The sequence below is a fragment of the Rhipicephalus microplus genome, chromosome X, assembly GCF_043290135.1.
Source record: "Rhipicephalus microplus isolate Deutch F79 chromosome X, USDA_Rmic, whole genome shotgun sequence".
NCBI lineage: Eukaryota > Metazoa > Arthropoda > Arachnida > Ixodida > Ixodidae > Rhipicephalus > Rhipicephalus microplus.
In genome coordinates this window covers 314,466,018-314,491,889 of record NC_134710.1, presented here as the reverse complement: position 1 = coordinate 314,491,889, position 25,872 = coordinate 314,466,018, and the positions used below count along the sequence as shown (strand labels likewise).

General features: G+C 44.1%; 1 protein-coding gene across 1 annotated transcript in view; it reads left to right on the top strand.

The window, feature by feature from the left end:
* LOC142777223 (uncharacterized) overlaps positions 1–25,872 on the top strand; it is a 36,653-nt gene that overhangs the window by 2,353 nt on the left and 8,428 nt on the right. Inside the window, exons 2-5 of the mRNA XM_075881551.1 lie at positions 13,130–13,509; positions 20,585–20,755; positions 22,097–22,230; positions 25,399–25,512. Coding sequence (XP_075737666.1) covers positions 13,178–13,509; positions 20,585–20,755; positions 22,097–22,230; positions 25,399–25,512 — 751 coding nt within the window. The 5' untranslated portion in view covers positions 13,130–13,177. The remainder of the gene's footprint in view (positions 1–13,129; positions 13,510–20,584; positions 20,756–22,096; positions 22,231–25,398; positions 25,513–25,872) is intronic.

Sequence of the window (25,872 nt, the reverse complement as noted above, 5' to 3'; positions counted from 1 at the left end):
TTGCATATCACGGGCACACAATAGAATGCTGGATATGTGCGTCGCACGCACGTTTGAAGAATAGCATTAGACGCTCTTTTTTTGCAAAATTTCAATAGATGCTAAAAACGAAAATTACTTATGCATCCGAAGTAACCTATCGCAAAGAGTGGCCGATGGTCGAAGATTTTGCGGAAAAAGATTTTAGTAGTGATGTAAGGACAATCGAGTTGCAGTGCTGGCTAAACGCTTTTATAACAATAAAGTAAGCATTATGCGTACGCTAGTATGACTCTATGCGTAAGGGTTGCATGCATGGCAAGTACCGTAGCATGAGCTAACCAGGCTTCTTTAAATCTGTTGCTATGTCCTGCTTTGCCTATTATCTACTTCATGTATTTCTTCAACGCAAATGCCTTTACTTCGGTATTCTCCTTTATCTACGCCTAGAACAAATGTTTTACTGATTTGTTACCTGCATTTATTTCACCAATGCTTTAAAAATTTCTTTTGTAACTGAACCACTCATCCGTCCATGCTTCTATCCACTTTGTATCCAAGCGTTTCTGGAATCTACACATTTTTTAAGGTTCTCAACCAGTGAAGGCTTTATCATTCTAATAACATTATCTGGGATTTCACGTCCCAAATTCATCATATGATTATAAGAGACGTCGTAGTGAAGGTCTCTGGAAATTTCGACTAACTACGGTTCTTTCAAGGGACACTTAAGTCAAACAACAATTTACGTAGTAGTGAAAGTTCAATGTATGGCAACATCTAAAACGGCAATATTATCAACCACAGTGCCCTACTTACCGAGAAATTAAGGTAAATGCACGAGACCACAAGCGCCGCAGTAGGATATCTTCAAAATGATTCCGACGATATTAGACGCACCGCTTACACTTAATTACTAGTAATCTATCTAACTGCATTAAATAAAGAACATTTCGTTCATCAAGAGGCGCAATAAAATGATGCTTGTTCGTTTCTGTTCGATTCATGGAAAATGAACCGCCGTACGTTACTAAGGGGAATGGCGCGAGTGGTTCAAAAATCCAAGTTTCGCATGGTTACAATGGACAGGTAGTGTCATGTAGTGGGGCCGAGTTGAAAGAAAAGCGTCTGCAATGCCGAAGTCAATGACGGGATATTTATCAATGACCGTAGTTGCTGCTGTGGCTCCCGCTGCTCTTGGTCTGCTGCTACTAGCACCGTAAAACTGGGCAACGTTGTGCACTGCAACAGTGACATGAGGCGGTGCGGTTAGAGTGTACTAGAAGTGTACACTGTAGTGTGGTGAATCCGCTTCTTGAGGCGGGTAATTTGAAGTGCGGTAACGCGATGCGGAGCACTAAAACGTGATTTTATTTAAAAATAGGCCCTTCCTTGGAACGAAAGTAACACTAAAAGTTTTCTGGACCACCATTTTCAACAATTAACGTTGACTTAATCGTTGGCTTTAGTTTCCCTTTAACGTGCGCTGACATCGAACACCACACGACCTTCTACCGTTCCGCCTCAACCGAAATGCATCAATACGTGATCAATCCCATGATTTTCGGGTCAGCAGCCGAGCACCGTCTTTGATCCATCGACGTTAACTCGCATCTTAAGAAACTCTGACGTTGGCAATGCTGCAGTATTAACGTATCTTAATAAATGCGAAGCGCAGATAGCCGTCTCGGCATGAGTGCCACGCAGCAAGGGTGTCGAGTTGATGACGAAGCAGGAATTCTGTCGAGAGAAAAAAGCGGGTGCGGGGAGAAGGAAGTGTAGGGGGGCGTAGAGGAGGGGTTTCGGCACTGAACATTCAAGAAGACTGTCACTCACGTGTTCTGGTTGAGTTAGTGAGTGTTGTGTGGAGAACCACCCGAATCAAGAGGTAGCAAAGATTTCAGAAAGGCGAACTAGAAACTTCTTTTAAATTGTGAGGCTGTGACATAAGATGAATGCAAGTGCTCAAAAAGCTGAGGTTCGTGTGCACTCACTGTGCCATGGCCACACCATAGATCTGGCCGACACGCTCTCGTTGCTTCGATGAAAGCTGTCACTTTGGTAGTCGCCAGTGTGTGAAGAGTAACCAATCAAGTGATGAGAAACCACTTAACTTTACTAACAAACAAGCGACACCCTTTCAACACATGAAAACAACCTTGTATTCACATCGCCCTCACTAATTGCGCTAAAGCATTCGCCTATGAATTAGAGACTATATGACCGGTCAGGCTATATTGGCTGTGGGTGCTGAGCAGCCACGTCATTAAATAGAGATCGTCTTTTGCAGGAACGCTGCGCACTTTACTTTCGACCACTTTGGTCGTGCAACCTAATACAGCTTAAGAACAGAATACCTATCTGGAATTTAGGTCAGCTGTCAAAACCTAAAGATGCACTCATAATGGACATCTTTAAAACTCCCTTTTTAGAGACTCACTCTTGTGCAAACTCTCCGTAGTATAACAATCTCAGAAATTTGACGGGCTTACCTTGTAACGTTTAATATATATATATATATATATATATATATGTATATATATATATATATATATATATGTATATATATGTACACGGAAATACGAGCCCTTAGGTATACACTTCTCTCCCTTATTTCATTGAACGAGGGTCTAGTACTGGCAGACTTGGTGTGTTTAGGTTGTATAACAGGGACAATTCATCAGCTGCCCGCTCATAATAAGTTCACGTGCTACGTGACGCCAAACATGCGAATAAGAGTGTTTCCACACCCGTTGTTTGGCTTATAGATGGCGCTGACTGTCACTCCTACTTCTAAATTCACATATAAACCCCAAAAAGTGGGTGGAGGGACGGCCGCTGTGATAGCTCAGTGGTTAGAGCATCGAACGCGTTATTCGAGGGTCGTAGGTTCGATTCCTGCTCACAGCTGGTAATTTTTTCATCCACTTTTCTTTCTTCTTTCTTCTTATTACATTCCATTGGTTCTAATAACTTCCCCTGTACATTCCTTGGCATTACTGTCTGCTATATCTCATTATATATATATATATATATATATATATATATATATATATATATATATATCAGTAATAGCTACTCAGTCATTTGTTGTGAGCCATCACTAGCGTTGCTGAACAGGAGAGTTTTATGTGCGAAAGTGCAGGTTCCCTACGTGTTCTTCGTTGATCTTCACACGTAATCATTCGTAGTCAAGCAGCTTTATTGCTTCATATAAGATGCAGTGAATAGCTGCTGAATGACATGTTGCTGGGCTATGTGGTGCTTACTTAGGGTCATTTAGATGTACAAGGCACACAACCACACGAAAAAAAAAACATCTGCGCGTTACAGCTGCTATTTAGATGTTGCACTTACTGAGAGACACGAAGGTGATGTACATGAGTACCACTGCCAAGCTGCCTCCTAAGGACACCATGCCGACCACCATCATGAGCACGCTACGCTCTACTTTTTCTCGTATGCTGTACAGAAAAATTAGGAAACAGCCATTCTCTTTCCAGTCTCTTAAAACCAAGAGAAACTAAGAAATAACTTAAAGCTTATCAGCACTGCTACAACATTTTTCAGGCTGTCCCAGCTTACTCATTGGAAACTCATAATTTTTTCAGTGAATCATGTTTAAATGAATGTTTGAGTTACCTAGAACTGGAAATTGAGTTATTTGAATTTTACTCATGATCTAAAGTTTGAAATGTGGCAGCTTTGGCTAGTTGGTATTAAACAGCGCAACCATAATTCATGAAAAATATTGTTTGTACCATTTTGTCTGTGCCTGTTGTGTGCAGTTTTACACCTTGCACCTTGTTGCACTCACTTTATCTGTGCCAAATTACAACGGTGCTCTGCTGGGCACCCTGGTGCACCGCTTTGTCTAGTCATCGTCACGCCTGATCGCCCAGGTGTGCATCAGATTGATTTCTGGCCATTAGATTTCCCATAGCCCACGAAAGTGATGACACCAATGATGCCATTCTCCTGACATACTCCTTTATGCGGCTAATAGTTTAGCGGCAGGCTCTGCTTTCTAACACGGTGAAAACAACCAATGAAAAAGAAAAACGACAGGAGGCACGGAGTTAGTTTTCTGAAACGGAGATGCCAAACAACCACAAAAAAGGCCACTGTTTGAATACTCCAAGAAGGAACTGGTGCTGAGTTCAGGCAACGGCACCACCACAGCTTTTTTTTTTCATTCCGTTGCTGCCAGTTTGATCTTATTGTGTATATGTCATTGCGTGATGTTTTCTTAAGATCACTGTTTCAGAGAATTTAACCCGCCTCATTTTTGATTTCTGCGTCTTCATCAAGAAGACTTTGTGACAGAACAAAGTAACTGTCAGGCCCCTATCTTTATTGTAGTGTCCTCAAACTCCTACAGAGAACGAAGAGTGCTTTGGTGGTGTGCCTCAGACTAACTTTAACCTATAGAGCATTGTACAAGCACCTTATCGTGAACCATCGAGATCACGAAAATATATATACTCATCTCGTATTGATACCTCGCACTCGACAGCTACAATTCAAGGTGATTCAGTCACTTTCTACGATTGTCACACTATAGCACGCATTTGCAATCGTCGACGAAAGAGCACCGCGATAAGTAGAAGTGAACGAATCACTGATTTCAGTTAAAATTGTGTGCCTCAATAATCCGTTTCTGCTCCGCTTGCTCGACCCAGTGCTCAACCCACTTGCTCGGCCCGATTCATGTCAACGCCCTGGCTCCGCGCGTCTCCTAATCCGGCGAGATAAGGAAAACTCCTCTGAGCTATTCGGTTCTCAAAACATTGGAACCATTTTTGCAAACTGTACAGCCATTTAATTAAGCTGTTTAAAAATGTTCAGGTTTTGGGCCCGCGCTTGCATTGGCGGTGGAGTAGCTACAAGATATGAGATAAGACTAAAACCCCCGTGAAACAGTTTTACTTTTTTCATGGCGTCCTAACTACATTTAACCTCAGTTTTTAATTGTTTTCCCTACTTTTTAGACTGGAAGCAAAGTTTAGATTGTCATTGATTAGCTGATGCATGAACCTTATTCTCTGAGGATATCTCAACCAATTTAGTAACAAGCAGTGATTGCAAAGAAATGGGTACTTACAACTGGGACTCATCTCCGGCTGGATATATTTGAAGGGAAATCCCGTCTGCAATGAAACACAGAAAGAGAGTATGTGGTAGGCCCGTGTGCCCAAATTTGGGTGCACGTGAATGATCCTCAGGTGGTCCAAATTTGCGGAGCCCTCCACTATGGCGTCTCTCGGAATCATATGAAGGTTTTGGGACGCTACAGTCCACATAGCAATCATCAAATCAATCAGAGACAGTCTTTGAATACTCAAATATAAGGAAAAAAGCGAGTGCTGTAAAGTACAAACACTCCAATTTAGGGCTAGGATAATGTAGTGATTCTATTCCAACGTTTTTCCTTTACACGCTTTTTTCTGTGGTCGCACTGATGCTCAGCCCACGTCGTCTTTGCAGTCAACATGTGTAAGCAATGAGTAATACGAAAAAGTGAGCCATTACACACTGTGGAGGTAATAATAATAATTGCTGGGATTTATCACCCCAAAACCACCATATGATTATAAGAAACGGCGTAGTGAATAGCTCCATAAATTCAGACCACCTTGAGTTCTTTGACGCGCACGTAACTCTAGGCACACAGGCATCAAACATTTCCACCTCCATCGAAAATGCGGCCACCACGGCCCGGATATGACCCCACGAACTGCAGTTCAGAAGCCCGGTGCTTTAGTCACTATAGACTATCATGGCGAGTCACACTGTGAACGTAAATGGCCAGCAAAGCTTCTTAGTGCATGACACAAAGATGGCATGGTTGAGCCCATTTTGGTATTAATGACCATTTGGCGAACGTTCCTATAAACGTTGAATCAATTTCGCACAGTCTATCACCAAAGGTCGACGACGACACCAATATCGAGGTGCCCGTTAAGCGACGTTCACTCGCCGAGCCCGCCGACAATACTACACTCTCCACTTCGCAAAATGCGTGCATGTCTTTCTTTTTTTCCCTTATGGTGCGTCCACGCCGTGTGGACAAACCAGCTAACAAAAAAAAAATGTTACACCATCTTCCGCTAAAGCGAACTATGTGTAGATGCGAAGCGGTGCGCGCTAACGCTTACACTGGAGGTGTCGTTTACGGCGGCTTGCAACTTGGCGTGATGCAGGATAGAAATCTCTATAGGTACAAACCACGCAGTGGTGGACTGGTGTTTTTTTACTGGAACGTGTCAGTATCTGCTAATGGGCAATTAGAGACAGAAGAATTCGATTGGACTCCGATTGTCAGTCCACATTTAATTAACGCACACGCTGCGAATGCTTAATCTTCAACAACGCTCAGGAGAAATCTCTCGCTGGCATTGCTTGGAGGGCAAGATGACGTGCCTATGTATACGTGGTGGACAGTGGACGGTTGTGCAGCTGTGGACGGTTGGACAGTGGACGGTTGTGACGTGCCTATGTATACGTAGTGGAGAGTGGACGGCAGCGTCTTCTAGCGAGAAACTCGCTAGCAGACGCTGCCTGCATCGGCGTTGTGAAGTGACAGAGCGGAGAGCGTAGGCAACGCCTACGCTTTCCACTTAGTCAGCCAGATGCGCCTAATCCAGCTGTTCACCACCCTTTCCTCTAGCCCATACTGCTCTCGCCCATCACCAAGCCATTGCGTGTGCTTCGCTGTCATGGGGGAGAGAGCCCTCTCCTGCAGTACGTCAAGACGGAAATCATACGAAGTAATTTTCGTTTAGTTGTGTACAGATGCGTGGCGTGGTGCCGTGCTTTCCTCCTCTTCGCCATGTTGGCGTCACGCTTGCTCTGTATAGCGCGTTGCTGTTCGTGGTGCTATGCGGGCAACCAATGGGGAAGCGTCACTGCAACGCTTCTAGATGCGATGCGCCGTGATGCGGTAGCGGCGTTACTTCGATCCACAAAAAAGGAGCACGAAGTAACAAATTTTACAGACGGGCGATATTGCAGTGGGAAACTCGTCTATCGCATCTCCGGGGGAAAGTGCTCGGAAACACGTGTGGCGGAAGCTGCGTCGCCCCTCATGCAGCGGCTTGAGGGGTCATGCATCACGACCCATCCCTGAACTAAGATGAAGCGAGGCTCCCATGAAGAAGCGCGTGTTTACACTGGTATTGAAATAAAGGAGGCGCGGCATAAGAGAGGAGAGAGAGGGGACGGGACGTGCATGCGCAATTGGGGTGTATATGCCGCGGAGCAGATGGCTTAGCGGAGAGAGAGGGGAGAGGGAACGTTGGTTAGCAGAATTTCCCAGCGTTGGCGTTTCGAAGCGAGAGAGGGGGATCGGACGTTCATGCGCAGTAAAAGTGGTCACTCCGCAAGCGTGATTGCACTCGACCCTAAGCTGCTTCGCATCTAAAACCAAGCCAACACATATTTTGTTAAGTCACTTCACCTATACACAACATTTAATTGCTTAAAAAAGGCACTTTTTGGGGCAACACATGCTAACTTATGTCAACATTGGATATTTCTATTGCTTTGTTAATCGTTTTTATTGCCTCGAGGCACGCGCATGTTTTGGCACGACACGCACGCGACCACTGCTGGTTTGATTATGCTCACGCGTGGATGGTTACTAGAGAGCGCACGCACTGCCCTAGAGAGAGCACGGCTGTACACGGCTGTACGGATGCGTACACTACATCTCGGCTCTTACGTTGCGCACGCTACAGCCATTGGGTACCTTAGCACATACAGTTTCGTAAACTTAGGCCACTCTATTTCTCATCAGTCGCTCTCGCGAGATCTCCCCCTGGTGAGACCACGAAAACCAAGATGGCCGTGACCAACAGCAGTATAAGCAGCAGTGCGGTCATGGCTGCGAGTTAATCCCACGTGCATTTCATGATTGCCCTCGATTTGGAGCTCCTTGCTTACGTGAGGAGCTTAAATCCGTTCGCAGACACCGTGCAATGAACGTAATCGCTGGAAAATGCCGGAGCGGACGTGGATGCCTTTCAACGCCCGGAATGTGCGCAGTTTCATGAGTCATATCTTGACTCGTGCCACTCTTGTCAACTATATTTGGCGATTACAGGTAATTGCCTAGTCACTAGGTGGCGCCAAGAAGCGCTCCAAGACGACTAACACTATGGAAGCAGCCTCAGCTGTATCGTACGTAGTGCGCTAGCCGACACACACACACACACACACACGCACACACGCACGCACGCGCGCACACACGCACGCACACACACACACGCACGCACGCACACACACACACACACACACACACGCACACGTACACGTACACGCACACACACACACACACGCACACACACGCACACACGCACACACACACACACACACCTTTTTGGTCGATCAAGTCCGATGAAATGCGTTAACGTATATCTTCCGCTAGAACGTATGTCACACGCTGAATGCTGAACGAATGTCACAAGGCTTCTTAACTACGACCAACGTACATCACTTCCCGCTTGATATGACATTGGCTATACCCGCCCAATCGATCAATCTACCAGCTGATAGGCGATTAGTTTTATTGGTGCCTTATCTCGTCGAGTATTTCTCTCAGTCTACTCTTGGCGACATTCGCGCGGATGCCTTTCGTTGTGCACGTTGTCAGCACTGCATTTATTTTGAAGTATATGCCAGGACATGTGTCTTTGTGGCACAGTTGTCGACCGGTAAAATGCCACAGGGTCAATCCACTTGAGATAGGAAAGTTGATAGTTTATGGTTGTTTGCTTGTTTTATATTTTGTGCACATACCACTCAGTAGCTCGAGAGTGAACTTCGTTTATTTATTACCTGCATAGTTTAAGAGGAAAAAAACATTCAACTTATTTTGTACAGAAGGACCAATTTCATCCCTTGTTATTTCCGAAGGCTAACTATGGTATAAAAACACGAATATTAGCTTGATTAGGACGATATCTTTTTCTGATAAATATATGGGTAATGAAGAGTGAAGAAGCATTGTGATAAGCTTGTACAGAAGACATCTGTTCCTGAAAAATGTGTGAACAGGTTACATTTTTTTAGTGTACTCAATTTGAGATTGTTTCTTCCTAAGCTAAAGCAGCTAGTGTTTCATAACTTCGTCACTTTTTACAACATGATGTTTTCAATATTGTCTGTGAATTCCGTTACTGCACCTCAAAGACATAATTTTATATATGGCCTCAAACTTTCAAATCCGTCGACAGTAAAGCCTACTGAAAAATCAATATTTGAAAACCCCATCTTAGAATTTTCTGAAAATCTCACAAAACGTCTTATGCAGACGATAAAAACACTATTGGAAACATATTGCAGCATTTCATTTGTACAATAATACGGATGGAATTTTCTGCGCTTCGAACTTGCACTTAACGATAAACGAATGAGAAATCAGGCAAAAAAGTGGTCTTGAGGTTCTGAGTTGTTTGAACTAGACCATATGTACTGAGTAAAAGCAGTTTTGGTAAAACGAAATGACCGTTTTAAGCGTTCCAATCTGAAATACCTCAATTCGCCTTTTACAGCTTAGGCTTGAGACCCCCAAGTCATCGGCACCTGAGTTGCTCCCCTCGGTTACATGAGACAGCTATTACAGTCATTTAGTGCTTTGGTTCAGTACACCTAAATGGGAATAGGCTCGCAAGAGCAAGCACTGAAGCATAACGAACTCTAATATTTAGTAACGTTGCTGCCGCCTCTTTAACCTGAACACGGTTTAGCGTCTCCTTCCCCGTTCGCCTGCTCTACAATTTCATGTGCGCCCCTCTTGTAGGCAATGTATGATATCATAGTGTTTCTACTACAGAAAATGGTAAAAAATCTGTAATTTTACCGGAACATACATCAGTGAAGCCTAGCAAAGCACGAAACCGTACTCTCCTACCTAAGAGCGGCAAACTAGGGAGTTATGAAGCCGGTATTTGAAATGAATGTGTAGAAGACCGTACAGCTGAATGTCAAAATGCTCTATGCAAATGGAGATTACCTTGAGACCATTAGTTACTTTGAGATTGTTTTAGTGCATAATTTTGCCACGTGTTGCAAACCTATGTTTTCGGTGCGTTTGGTCAACTTTACACATCGATACAAATTATGGTCGCGTTTTTTAGTGTCAATCGCTGCTCTAAGTCATCTGAAAAAAAGCAGCGTTTTGAGCACATCATCATGGCTTTTGTTCAATGAATTCATCATCTTAAAAGGGAATAGGGGAGGGGGCATTTCAATTGTTCAGGTACTATTTTCCATGGACCTATGCTCGTGTTAGAACATTTGAGTTCATCGCGTTGTCTGCAAATATGTACGGATTGCCTTGAAGTGTGTCATTATATATTTCGCATCCGGCATTAAAGCTGAGCGACGTGCGCCGAAAATGCGCTTTTACATATTTACATAAATATATTTCTCAATGTGCTAAATATGCCTCTTCTCTGTGTGTATGGTCCTGTTCGAACGACTCAGAAGCTCAAGCCCACTTTTTGTTAGTCCGATTTCTCTTTGTTCTCATTTGTTTTTCGTTTAAGTGCATCTTCGAAAAGCTGGAACGTCCACTCACAATGTTTTCTCTACAAATAAAAAATAGTGATGTGTTTTTTAATAGTTTTTTCTATAATCTGCGAAACATGTTTTATGAGATTTTAAGAAAACTCCAAGATGGGGCTTTTCAAATATTGATTTTTAAATAGGCTTTATTGTCAGGAAGTTTCAAAGTTAGAGGCAATTTATACAATTATGTCTTTAAGGTACAACACTGACAATGACACACAATAGTGCAAACATGTTGTAATAGGTGACCAAGTTATGAAGCACTAGCCGGTATAGCTTAGGAGGAAAAAATATCAAATTAAGCAACTTTTAAAAGAATGTCACCTGCTGACACATTTTTCAGAAACAGTTGTCTTCAGCCTACAAGCTACAAGCCTACCCTGTATGGTCGCTATAACGATTAATACACGCATGTCTGCTCTATCGTATGACACGAACAGAGTTTAGAGCGTGCATTATAATAAGGATAATACTTTAGAGTAGCTTCAAACACAAACACCAGCAACACAGGATTAATAAAGGCCTTGGGTGAACTGGAAAGAAGCAATTTACTTAGAAAGATATTTGCAAATTGGGCTGCGGACGCCATATTTTAAAACGACGCACCTCGCTATTCTTGTCATTTTCTCTTGCTAACGGCCACAGTTTGAAGTAATGGCACGTTTATGTTTGTACAAGTGACGTATTGTGCTAATAATGAAGAATAATATAAATAATTACAAATACAACCTCTGATTTCAACGACAAGCACTACAGTACAAGCCAATGGGGTTCTTCTGTCTCGTGTCTGCCCTGTTGACCATTTACACTGAGTGATTATTTGGTTCCTGTGAGATAGATTCGTAGCTATAATGCGATGCATTGAAAACTATTCAAGCTTACTTTTAAAATGACGTTGATCCGCCGTGATGGTCTAATAGTTATTGTGCCCGAGTGATGACCTGAAGGTCACGGGATAAAATCTCGGCCTGGGTGGCCACAATTTCTATAAAGGCGAAAGTGCTGGAAGGCCCATTTGCTTAGATATGGGTGCGCGCTAAAGAACCCCAGGTGATCTATATCTTCAGAGCCCCCCTCCCCCACTCCCCTATGCAGCACCCCTCGTAACCATATCATGGTTTTGGAACGTAAAACGACAACGATTATTATTATTATCATAGATACATTCGAGAACCAAGGTATTTCTGAAATAGCGGGGTGCTTTTAGAGTTCTTAACATGTATATCACATGTTATGCTTTCTCTATTTCACTCTATCTTAAGTTAGAAATGGTACACTACGCGCTATTATTGCAGAACACTTTTTGGCGGCGCCCTAATAACTGCGTTTGATCCCACAGTCAGCACGAATTCTGGACTCTCATGAATATTGCCAGACTCAAGTGGTCAATGCTCGAAACCTTTGGGCCAGCTTACAACAAGCGGTACTGCTTCATCGTTGTGCAGAATACTCACGCCACTTCATTTCAGATAGCTGGCAGCTAGAAGCGTAGAAGACAAGCTGTCGATCAAGCGAAATTCTTGAGGTGGGGTATTTTTTTGCAGTAGGCGATACGAAAACAATTTGATTGCCGTTGGGTTCCTACTAGCTTGGATTGTTGGCTTCCACAGTGACGTATGCCCACTGCGGCTCTGGGTGGAACATAAAAGGACATGTATACCGGCTTAGATAGAGGAAACAATGACGGGAAATTAAATAAAGATTAACATACTTTTTAAATACTACTTGACGGAGAATCCCCTTTATAATATTAGAATGCGGCAGTGGCCGTGTTTGAACAACCAACTGACTCACCAGTCAACTGATTTATTCAGCGCAATAATCGCTCCTGGTAACAACCCGCTATAGTGGTCTAGCGGCCAAGGAACTCGGCTACTGACCCGCAGGTCGCGGGATCAAATCACGGCCGCGGCCACCGCACTTTAGATGGGGGCGAAAATGCTTGACACCCATGTGCTTAAATTTAGGTGCACGTTAAGTACACCAGATGATCGAAATTTCCGCAACCCTCCACTACGGCGTCTCTTATAATCGTATGCTAGCTTTGGGACGATAAACACGAACAATTATCATTAAAAACTCATCACCTAAAAATAAACTCAAACAATTGTTATAACTTCAAAGCGTGTAATAAAAGTCAACTGATGCGAATACGAAATGTAACAAAAAGGAATATTTTTGAAGTGAAAAAAAAAACAACGAGCAAGATTTAGCGAAACTGCATCCAAAGATAGGAGACATTGAGCCTCATTTGTCTATCATATTCCTGTAGTGGCCTTACTAACTGAAATCTTATGAGTAAAAATCTCGGAATGGAATTGAATAAAAAACTTATTTCAGTCCTGCAGGACGCGCTGAGCGCGTAGCGGGCGTCTCCCACGTAAAATTTTACTTTTCTTTCTCGCAATCTTTCTCCCCGCTAGAAATAACAATCTTAGAGCTACTTTAAAAACTTCGCATGTAGGCGGTACGAAATGTGGAAATAAATAATCAAAAAATAAAAACATGCTTGTTTTGTTTTCATAGTATATTGGTTAATGCTTAAGCCTTTAGTTCATTATACTTTTTTTATCCGCAGGCCGCACTTCTTTTTTGCCCTGTCCGACACGTCATAGCGTGTGCCACGATGAGGCGCGTGGAGTGGTTCCCTTTGCATAATGTCCAGAAGAACAGCAGCAGTCCCCGGAGCCTCGAGGAGCCTTCACTCACTTCCTGTAGCTTTACGTCCACCATTACGGAGCCATCTTTGAGCCCCCCCAAGTCCATGCGCAGGGCATCGTTTCCACCGCCAGTGACGCTGCACACGCCACCGGGGAGCCCACTGCGCAAGACGGCCAGCTCGCCTTCCTTCCATTTCCTGCCGTGTTCGCCGACCGGGCTGCTTCAGGAGTCACCTGGATTCACGCCCACCCCTCCCAGGCGGTGCGAGACCGAGGCCAACGTTGCGGGTATCAAAAAGTATGGTGTGCTTCATATCGTATTCTATATGACGAGAACGATTTGTCGTTGTTCCTTCTTACCCACCCTGGTAGCTTACCACGTAAAGAGCCGCACTGCTAATCTCCGGACGCAGGTTCGATACGTAGCCAAAGCAAAAGCATTTTGATGGGGAAGAAGTGTGAACTGCTGTGTGTTAGATTTACGAGCTCGCTAAAGAACCCTAAGTAGTTGTGCTTTATCCGGAGCCCTCCCCACTATGGCGTGCCTCGTGTTGTAGTTCGGTGGCTATCACCCCAGTAATTATTATCAGTTTTTTCTCTTTTTTAAGGTTCAAAAAACGCAAGTGATAAGTTTGAAGGGTCAATTTGTCGGCTAGTTGGCTGAACATATATCGAGAAAAAGCGCGAAAAACAACCGCAGTAAAGGCACACAAACAACCACAGGTAGCACTACGCGTGGTTGTGTGTGAGGCCTTATTGCCCTGGTCTATCAGGCTGTTTCCCTGTCATAAATGTGACTGTGCGTTGTGTTGGTGGTGGAGTACTCGGTTAGTGTTTTACAGCGAAAGCTGTTAGGAGATCACAACTCGGGTCTCACGCAGCACCGCATTTGTCCGCCGCCGCTGCCGTCGCCGGTGTCCGTAACAACATCGTGCGAAATTGAAAAAAAAAACTAGTACCAAATGTGAGACGCTGTACGAGCCAGCGCGCAAACGGGACGCCTTGGTGGCTGACAACAAAAAAGCACTTATTGAATCACTATAAGGCCGAGTAAGAGAAATGGCGCTAGTGGCGCTAACAGTGTCTGTGACGCAAGCAGCGATGCCAAAGGCCACTTGTCCCTTTCTTCCTTGAAGGAAGATGACTAGATCAGCACTCTTCAACAAAGCGTCGTGGCTTTTGGCATATTCTGGTACTACGCCTTAGGGGTTGAGGTTGTGGTCCCGGGGCTGTAGCGATGTAGTTGCTGATGAGCTGTGGGCTCATATATGCTCTCGGTTGTGGTGGAGCTCTTCCCCATCTTCATTGGCCACGATGTACGATCTCGATGTTGGGTCTTCGGAGACTACAATCGCTGGATACCACTCAGAAATTCAACTGTTAAACATTGTAACTTGGGATCCAGGATGTAAACATGCTAGGTAGGTCTCTTTTACAATTACTGTATCACGTCTTCTGCCACTGGACGATCACCTTGAGTCTTGCCGTTCCTTCTTAGAAGGCACTGTCTTAGGCTCTAGTAGCTTATTGTAAACAAGCAGTTGAGTCTTTGTTCTTCTTCCTATCAGTCGCTGAACTGGAAACTGCAATACCTTGTCTCTCGGAGTGTATCTACATGCTTGTAAGGCGTTGTAAAAACCTGCGGACCCATATGCAGTCTTATTAAGAAGTTTCTTCGCCCATAGGACGGCTCGTTCCGCCATTCCACTGGACCATGGATAGTGAGGACTTGATGTGGTGCGCTCGATGTCACACTGACTCTTGTATTCAGCAAGTTTGTGGCTGTTGATTGGTGGTCAATTGTCGCTGATGAGTTTACGAGGTACACCATGAGTAGCGGAGACTACTCGGCAAAACATCATGATGGCTTCAGTGGTAATGTGCTTCAAGCGTCGAATCTCAAAGTAGAAGGAGTAGAAGTCGACAATGGCCCCATATTTTTCTCCCTCGTGACAGAAGAAATTGATGCCAACTGTTTGCCAGGGTAGCTCGGGTATTTCGTGGCTTATCATCGGCAGTCGTTGGTTCCTGCGATTATGTTTCCTGCACAGTGAACATCGATCTGCTTTCTCTTGAATGTCTGCTCACATGCAAGGCCAAAACATTATATCTCTGGTTCGTTGCTCAATCTTTTTGCTTTTCCATAGGAGATCTAGGACTTGGTTGCCAATGCTGCTGGGAATGATTAGTTGGTTGGATCGGAAGATGATATCATCTTTAACATGGATCTCGTCACGGTACGGCCAGTACCGTGACGAGATCCATGTTGTTCAGGGACTGGCCTTTTGTCCTCTTGCCATGTCGTACTCGCATATTCCTTTAGGTACATAGCCAGTTGTCATGACTTGTTTCACGGTTGATCTGCTGCAGTTTTTCGGTGGAAACTGACAACTCTTGCACGAAATTTACTTAGAAGTGTTCTACTTCCGCTACATTTTTTGACGGAAATCGAGACAAGGCATCTGCTATAAACATCTCAGTTCCTGGTTTATATATTATCCAAAGCAAATACATTTAGAGTGTGAGTCGCATCCTTTGCAGACGCAATGGACACTGGTGAAGCGGTTTTTTGAAGATCATCTCGAGTGGGTGGTGGTCCTTTTTCACAAAGGCAGTCGTGAAATCTGGTGCATGTGTGTACAATGGCGATCATCTCCTTTTCAGTTTGTGTATAGTTTTCTTGTGCTTCTGCTAGTGAGCGAAAAGAATAAACCAAGGGGTGGGCGTTCTGCAGGATGACTGCTCCTTATACTCCATGTTGGCTAGCATCTACTTGTAGCACAATTGGCTGTGCCTTGTCGTAGTATGGCAGGACCGGTGCTTGTGACAAGGTTTTTCGGAGGCTCTTAAAGCTTTGTTGCGGCGCGTCTGTCTACACCCATGCGTTGTCCTTCTTCAGTATGTCACGCAGCGGTGCACTTATTTCCGACATGTTCGATATAAATCTGACAAAAAGGTTACTATTCCCAGGAATGTCTTGAGTTACTTGGTGTTCTCTGGGATTTGAACTGCGAGAATCGCTTCAGCTCTTTTCGGGTCAATCGAGATTTCTTGTTCGGTCTGCTTGAATTATAGATAGCGTAATTCGGTTTTGCAGAAGTGACACTTGGCCTCGTTAAGCTTGAGGTTTATTTCTTGGCACCATTGCAAAACATTTTGCAGACATCTTTCGTGCTCCTCCTTATTTGAACCCCATTTACTAGTATGTAATTCATGACTACGTCGACACCATCAAGACCTTCAAGTGTTTGATGCATTGCTTTCTGGAAGACTTCCCCTGCTGTGTAAATTCCAGATGGAATCCGTAAAATTGGTAATTCTCGTATGGCGTGCTCATGGTGCATACGTACGAGCTGAGCTTGTCAAGTCGCATTTGCCAAAATTCAGTGGCATCGTCCAGAGTAGAGAAGTACATGGCAGAGTCTATCTTGGTCACAACGTCTTCAAGCGCCGGCATGTGGTAGTGCTCTCGCTTGAGTGCCTTGACAAGGTCGACATAATCAAAGCAAATTCTTGTCTTTCTTCACCCCAACTACCATTTGATTTGCCCATACACTCGATTCAGTTACAGGCGTGAGGACTCCATTAGTTTCTATTCTGTCTAGCTCGGCCTTGACCTTTTCATGGAGAGCTAATGCAACGCTACAGGGGGGCTTCACTAGGCCTTGAAATTTCTTGTGTAGGTTAATGTGATAAACTAAACCACGTAGCTCACCGAGACCTTTGAATGTGTCAGCAAATGGTTTTGCCACTTCATAAAGTTGGTTCCCTGTAGCTGTGTGTACGGCCACAAGTTGGATGAGTCCTAGCTTCTGAGACAGTTCACCGTTGAGAGTTGTTGGCATGCGTTCTTGCACAACAAATAAATGTGCTTGAGCAGATCCGTGTTTGCTTGTAGCTTGTAGGGTAACTCTGCCCATTGCATGTTTCTTGTGCCCAAACAATGTGTTAGGCAACGTGTTGCTTGCTATTGGTTGCGTGCTTGTAACTGCTTTCAGTTGCTTGAGTGAAATCACTGAACAGTTTGCTCCGGTGTCTAAGTTGCAAAGCACTGGCATGCCATCAATTTCAATCTCGGTCTTCCAAACTCACTCGTTTGCACGTGGGCATACGAGATAGCATGAAGAAAGTAATTTTCTTCGCATCTGAGGGTATCAACGTTTCAAGTCTTTATCCTAATCGCGTTCCTCTTTCCAGCCTTCTTTGACCGACAGACGCTCGCGAAGTGGTTGCGTTTCTCGCACTTCTTGCATGTCTTGCCTTCTGCGGGGCAGGACTGATTGATATGTGGTGTTTAACGTCCCAAAACCACTATATGATTATGAGAGACGCCGTAGTGGAGGGCTCCGAAAATTTAGACCACCTGGGGTTCTTTAACGTGCACCCAAATCTGAGTACACGGGCCTACAACATTTCCGCCTCCATCGGAAATGCAGCCGCCGCAGCCGGGATTCGAACCCGCGCCCTGCGGGTCAGCAACCGAGTACCTTAGCCACTAGACCACCGCGGCGGGGCTGCGGGGCAGGACTGATTCTTGTGGAACTCGTATCTACATTTCATGCCTTTTTTCTCGTTTTGGACGAGGTTGACCTCTTCAGGCCAGTCTGGACATTTGTCAGCGTTGCCATGACTTCCTTGGGTCGTTCTGTGTATCTCTTCTATTTGCTCCTTGCTTCGTTCTCTCGTGCGACAAATTTCGACGAGCTTGGGAAAATCTAGGTGATGGTTAGTTAACTGGATTTGTAGATGCTTGTATTTTCTCCTTGGATGATGCGACTCTTCAACATTCTCTCTTCAAGTAACCCAACGAGCGTTCGGAGTTCTGTGAGCCATTCATCGAAACGCTCTCTCGGCTTTTGATCTCTTGTGCCAAAAACGAAATCGTGGTACGCGAGGTTGACGACGGGCTTGCAGCGTTGTTCAAAGTTTTAACAGCTTGCCTACATCATTAAAGTCCGCTTCGGCTTCAAAGCTAAACGTGTGGTTATTCTTCCGTCCCTGTTCCCAATTATGACGAAAAATGTTGCCGCCTAAACTTCTTTCGGCTTACCGGAGAGTCTAGTCGCAGTGGCGTAGAGCTTGTAGTCGCTTTCTCAAAGTTTGAACGTTAAACAAAGATCTTGCGTCGTATGCAGAGGATTCGTTGTTTGGAGCAAAGATGTAACATTTCCTGTACCCATGGTAAGGATGCAGGGGTGGGTAGCTGTCCGGCGAAGGCTTCTGGTTAGGTGGACAAAGCTGGGTCTACTTCGTCGGTCTTCGGACATCATGTTGTATACTGTACGAGCCAGCGCGAAAACAGGACGCATCGATGGCTGTCAAAAAAGGATATTTAAGGAATCACAGTATGGCCGAGGAAGAAGCAGGATTTTGAACAGGCTACTCAACAATCGTCCACATTCATACTATCAACCTGGTAATAGAGAAATGCTCAGAATATAGTCACCCACTGCACATAGCCCTCATAGATTAGTAGAAGGCGTTTTATTCAGTAGAAATATCAGCAGTCATGCAGACAATGTGGTTTATGGCCGTCGACGAAGCGTATATAAACGTCCTGGAAGAAATCTACAGGGGATCAACTGCTACCGTAGTGCTTCATAAATAAAGGAACAGAATACCAATCAAGAAGGATGTAAGGCAGGGAGATACCATTTCCCCAATGCAATTTACCACGTGCTTACAGGAGCTTTTCATAGCCCTCGAATGGGAACAGTTAAGATTAAGAGTAAATGGAAAGTACCTTAGTAACCCGCGCTTCGCCGATGACACTGCATTGCTGAGTAACTCAGGGGAGGAATTGCAACTCATGATTACAGAATGAGACAAGTTAAGTAGAAAAGTTTGGTCTTAAAATTAATCTGCTGAAGATGAAAGTAATGTACAACAACCTCGGAAGAGAACACCGCTTCGAGATAGGTAATAGTGCAATGGAAGTTGCAAAAAAGACTATGTCTACTTGGGACAGGTAATGACCGCGGAGCTGAACCGCGAGACAGAAGTAACTTGAAAAATAAGAATGGAGTAGAGTACATTTGGCAAGCACTCTCAAATCTTGACAGGTAGATTGCCACTATCCCTCAAGAGGAAGGTATATAGCAGCTGCATCTTGCCAGTACTTAGCTACGGAGCAGAAACCTGGAGATATACAAAGAGGGTTCAACTTAAATTGAGGATGACGCAGCAAGCAATGTAAAGGAAAGTGGTAGGTTTAACTTTAAGAGACAAGAAGAGAGCAGAGTGGATTAGGGAACAAACCGGGGTTAAGGACATTATAGTGCAAATCAAGAAGAGAAAATGGACATGGGCCGGGCATGTAGCACGTGGGCAGGATATCCGCTGGTCATTAAGTGTAACTAACTGGATTCCTAGAGAAGGCAGGCGGGTTAGGGGGAGACAGAAGGTTAGGTAGGCAGATGAGATTAAGAAGTTTGCGGGTATAAATTGGCAGCAGCAAGCACAGGGCCAAGTTCACTGGCGGAACACGGAAGAAGCCTTTGTCTAGCAGTGGACATAGTCAGGCTGATGATGATGATGACAGGTATCCGCTGAGAAATGAAATATGGCAAGCGAGTGATAAGGCGATGAGAACTGGGCCCGATTGTGCTAGTCTATTCTACTCTTAAATGTCAAGCCTTCTAGTTATTGTTTTTTTTTCAAGTGTATGTTCGCACGTTGAACATATTTTTAACACAGCGCACGACCACGCAGACGCAAGAGAAAGAAGGACAACTCACAGCCTGGTATGTTAGGGTGTTGTCACAAGCTAACCCAGCAGTCTTTCTGCGTTTGCAGCACCTTTCATTTGTTCAAATGTTCACAAAATGTAATAAAAAACACATTGTAACTACTAACCACTGACGTTCTGAGCGCTGGATAGTCCGCCTGTAGTTCATTTCACAGTTTCTTATGTACACTAGGGAAAATCTGGAGAAAAGTACCAACACAATCGATGCGTCACAATCAGTGAGTGCTTCATCATATGCTCTTTTTTAGGGACCGCACACAATATCGCGATACATATATATCACGACCATTAGTCTATGTTTGATGTCTCTACCTTCGGACACTAAAATAAATTTTAATGCGTCAGAAAATACTATGTTGGGTCAGGTCCAACAAAGCTTAACGTTTGTTTTCATTCGAAACAAGAAATCTAAATATTCAGCACTCAAATAATGGCCGAGATTAATAACGACCAACCTGGTTCGAACAAAATCGACTGCAGTAAGCTACTTAGGACCATCTGAGACCTTCCTGCATTTTTTCTGCATAAGATTTTTTTGTGTTCATCACCCCTCATTTAATAAAATAGGACATTACAATATGCCAGCGGCGATCCTTCAATTTTGGTGATTTGCGCGCTAACGCAGGCAGACGGTGAAGACGGGCGACTCCTTGCCTCAGCTTCCGTTCCAAGGCTTCACTCCAGTATACTGGGAGTGGAACGCCTCGACTTTCAGCACACAGGCCGAAAGGGCGAAGGAAAGCAGCACGCAGACGGAGCCGCTGACCGTCTTCAGCGACGGCGCACGGCTGAATGAGTAAGCGCTACTGGCCAATACTTACTTCATTATTTCCGCTTGCGAAGAGGCTTACCATAGTTGCGCGACGACTGGTGCTCCAAAACAGGTGCGCAATTTGCCAGATAGAGTGCGTCAACTTTGACTTTTTAGACTAAATTAAAATAATTATTTGACGAGAATGAAATAGCTGAGACGTGTCATCACGTCGTAAAACGAGATAGCTTGCACACAATTGCAGTTATATTCATTTGTGTGCAATAAAATATTCTCCTGGTCTAGGGCTATTTATTAACTTATATTGCGCGAAGTGTAAAATAAGAGTGTCCGGCCTCACTGAGATCAAACGTGGCAAAATATTAGTAGAAGATTAGGCTTGAAAAGTTAAAAAAATCATCTTCGTTGCCGCTAACTGTAAGGCAAAATGCCAGAGGCCCCTGTTCTGTGCGATATTGGTGCACGTTCAAAAACAGCTGGTTGTCGAATCTCTCATAATCATACCATAATTTTGGAAGGCAAATACAAAAATTATACCAATATCTTAAGACTGCAACTAGTGCTAACTTGGAGAAGACAAAAACGAATGTCGATATGTTGGTTCATGTGGCTTGACTTGCTCGTGAATCTGTCTTAGTCTCTGGGCATTTGTTTGATGGAAATATCAGCTGACGTTGTGATTGTCAAAGTGATATCGCGTCACCCACTTATTATTCCCTTGCGATTAGGTTGCCATCGCCATTCCTCGAACACTGATAAGCTCCCTACAAAAACAAGAATTATCTAAGAACACTTCAAGATTTGGCACATGCCACTTACATATACCGTGAGGTATTTGGAAGATATGTCATAGCACCACATTAGTGACAGTATTTATCTCTGGAATAATTATTTTTAAAACCTAAGTAAGCTGCGGCTTACATGCCACACGCAAAAAATAAAAAGAATAAACGCAGTATGAATTTCTATGATGAATCACTGACTTATTTTTGGGGTCAGAATTTCCTGATAAATAGTAATTCTTTTCCTTCTATTGATTCTACCAATTTTGGTTCACTCATATCGATGTGGAGCCAATATCAGTAAATTCTGAGGGCTGCATCTTCGTTTCTAACCAATGACGAAAATCTGACAGAATACAGACGTGTTAACGCGTTAGAGAAAAAGATTCTTGATGGCTAAAGTCAGGGAACTTATTAAGTGTCCTAGTGGAATCAAATACAGTGATGTTCACGTGAATGTGACTTTGCATCGTTTACTAGAGGTTCTCACTTTGAGGTATGTCTCCATCTTAACAAATTTTAAGGCGAGCTGAATCAAAACAAGTTCTTCTAATCCGCTATTCCACTGTTTCTGTGGTTGCAGCAGTAATAATTCCAGGCACTGGTTCTGCTGGAAGGTTGCTCCTCGCTGTAACTGGGCGGTATTTCTCACCTCGGTGGCGGCACTCGCCACCTTCATCCTCGTCTTGGTCGTCATAGGCACCGCCCTCAGCGCAAGTAAGATGCGCTGTAAACGTCAAGCATGTTCCCTCCGCACTTGCCATGTCTGACGCGACATAATATAAAGGTTTCCCTCGGTTTTAGGCGCACGTTAAAGTAGCCCTGCAAAACTGTTCCTAGCAACCATTGAATGACCTTATTAGAGGAGATGCTTAAACCAGCCAATGGCCATGAGTTTCAATGTAAGGCACGGTCATATAGTTATATGGCATAATTTTCACAAAAAGTGGGAACAATTTCTAACTTACTTTAATTATTGCACATTCCAGGCCGCGGACAATGCTACAACGTCTTGCTATTTAGATTTCAGAGACGTTGATTACCGACCGATAGCGTTTTTTTTTTACCCTGCAAGGAAAGTGCTGCAGGGCCACTTGTAAACAACTTCAGGAAGTCAGAATTAATCTGGAAATGTCGACTGTATAACGTGTGCCCCATAATCGTATAAATTTTCTAGCACCTTGTGCGTTCACCGGAAAACCGCCCCCGGAAACATGCAGTTTAGCTTGCGTTTGCATGGTTTTAGCGTTTGCTGCTGGCCACGGCTGCTTGTGTTCCGGTGTTTTATGTGCATATATTGATTTACATGAAGCGCTGGCAACTCGAGCACAGCTGTGTCAAGCCAGAATGAAGTCTACATGCCTGAAATACTTTTATATGCTAGTCAAAACGTTCCGTTTTCTGACCAATGACGATAGAAAGAGGGCCTGCGTTGCAGCGATCACACCAGAGAGCTGGATTCCCACCAAAAGTGCGTAGGTTTGTTCTGCTGATTTCATTAATGGTAATGTAAAGCTCAGCGCAGACTAACGGCACAGAGGCGATACTCAGACGTTGGACTAGTCGAAGGCCCCTCGTTACCGGGAACGCATCAGTCACTGTTGTGTTCCATCTGTGGCAGATAAGTGTACTGACGCGGGGAATTGGTAGCAAAACGTGGAAGCTAGCACTGAAAATTCATCGCAAAGGTGTTTATTTTATAGTCTGAGCTATATCAATGATGGGTTTTTTTGAAACAAACGGGACACAAAGTGGCCGCGTTTAACACTAATCGCCGCACAGTGTACGCTACGGTGTCCACGTTTTGTTGTCGTTGCATTTGATTTTTCGAAAGCGACTTCGGTGAGTCGGCTCTCATCTGTGCAAACAAATGACTCATCGTCTGTCTCTCGGCCGCCAATGAACACCGCCGCATTCAAGTTCATTTAACCTTTGGGTGTGAAGATGAACTGCCGGCTTAGGTAGGTTGAACTTGAAAATTTGGTTTACGAATAGCTTACTCGTGAGTAAAACATAATAGTTCGCGTGACCCTGCAGCCACAGTTTACGTCATCACATCAGCAAATTTTATAAATTCTTAGTCACACGATTGATTGATTGATTTGTGGGGTTTAACGTCCCAAAACCACCATTTGATAATGAGAGACGCCGTAGTGGAGGGCTCCGGAAATTTCGACCACCTGGGGTTCTTTAACGTGCACCCAAATCTGAGTATATACACGGGCCTACAACTTTTCCGCCTCAATCGGAAATGCAGCCGCCGCAGCTGGGAATCGAACCCGCGACCTGCGGGTCAGCAGCCGAGTACCTTAGCCACCAGACCACCGTGGCGGGACATAGTCAGAGGAACATTTCGGATTGCTAGTGATTCCGATCGCCGCGGATCTCTTTAAAAAGGGCCCGGTGTGACACAGGTGCAGAAATAGGCGTTTTATCCAGAGGCTGTGTGCTTAGACGAAAATACAAATATGTTCGGGGTTCAACAGGAGGAAGGTTTTCAGTTCTAGTCGAAAACTGAATTGAACAACTTCCCTTTACTTCTGCACATCGACGATGTGGTTGCGCTTTGAAGTAGTGGACAGAGAAAAGACAGGTGTGCGCTGTCAATTCCCGGTCCGCGTCTTCAAAGCGCATCCACATCATCGACATGCAGAACCAACTGGCCCAATTAAGTTCGCTGACCAGCTTGTCCTGCAAGTTATGCATTTTCTGCTTGTATAGACACGACCATTATCAAAGGTAAAATAGAGCAGGGGGCCGCGCTTATCGGAAGGCCACGACAGATATCTTGCGCGGCACCCGTCGGCAACGCGAGCCGCGTTACCTGCAGCAGTGGCCGCGCCTGTGCCTGCCGTGCGCTACGTCGAGCCCCTTAATGTAGCCGCTAGGCGTTGCTCCAAACACATCCTAAAGAATGCGCCAGAAATAATACAGCAAAAAATTCAAACACACCACGAAGACACCGCCGGAACCATTGAAAAAGCATTGCCGGAGGTGCCGCACCGGAAGTCTAGCGGAGTAGGCCGTTCGTCACGAGCCGGTTTGTTTACAAACACCGAAACTGTCTATACAGCCACTAGACATAACCATTGCTCACAGTCTTTATGTCCAGGCGCTCTTTCGGCTTTAAAGGTCCCTTGCGGCAGTAAAGAGCATATATCATCGTTATAATTGTTATCAGAACCCAAGTAAACTGCGGTACGTAAAAATACTTATCAATTACCTAAATTGGCCTAATCTACGCGCACATAAAAGCAAGTTTTTAATGGTAATTACTTATTCGTTATTATTATTCACTCATAGCATGCCACAAAGCTGTTCGATTAGACATAAATACAACAAAATAATAGAGCACAATCTTATCAGCATGAACAAACAAAATAACATCGTACAAATATACCACACCCTTAAAAAATACAAAAAGAACTACCGGAAAAGCCCTATCTTCTCTTTTTTCGCCAACTGGTAAATATTTTTCGTTGTGACAATTTCTTTACAGAACGTAAAATTTACATTCATGTTCTCGTTCAGCGAGCTACACCTGCGTTGATTCATTACTTATTTCAGCTTCAGAGTTTATAGTTCCGTTGAAACGAAGCAAGCTTATTACCAAGCAGGTCACTGCCCTTATCCACTTTCGTTCAGGGCATACATAAAAATTACCCTAAGTAAATAAATAAATAGATTAATAAATAAACAAATAAATAACTAAATGAACTGCCTATTGTGAGCTACTTTCCATAGATCAATCGTGAGTCACTCTTAAAAATAGCGTCAATTTTGGTGTAGGTTATACAGTAAGTCAATCTTAAATTCGGACCTACACGGCCGAATTCATTTACGCCAAGTGGTTCAATTGGCACTGATGCCGGCATATTTTTGCAGATAACAGCGACCCGAAAATGGATGGTTTCGAGCGGTTGCCTGACTTGTTCGAGAACAAACCTTCCATTTCCGTTGTGCACAAAAAAAGAGTGAACATCACCGCTACAACTACGGGTGAGTTTGAGACGCCAGTTTTTCGTCCCACAACCAAGCACTACTCGCGAGGTGTATTGAAAACTAATCTTACCGAAATGTTTACACCAAAAATGACATTTCAAAAATTTTTTTGAGAGGTAGAAAACCTCTGTAGGACCACTTAATTGAGAAAAAAGTGACAAGAACGTAACTAAGAGAGTAAAGTTTGCACTAAATGCACTAGAGGTAACAATGGTGCTGTAATGTCTATGGGAGCTGCAGCGTAGAGCACTTCAGGTAGCTGGGAACGTTTGGTAGTGCCCCAATTTGCCTATAGTCTTTGTTCTTTCGGCTTCGTTTGGCTTCGCGTGGTCTGGAGTCGGTCTGTCATGAGACAAC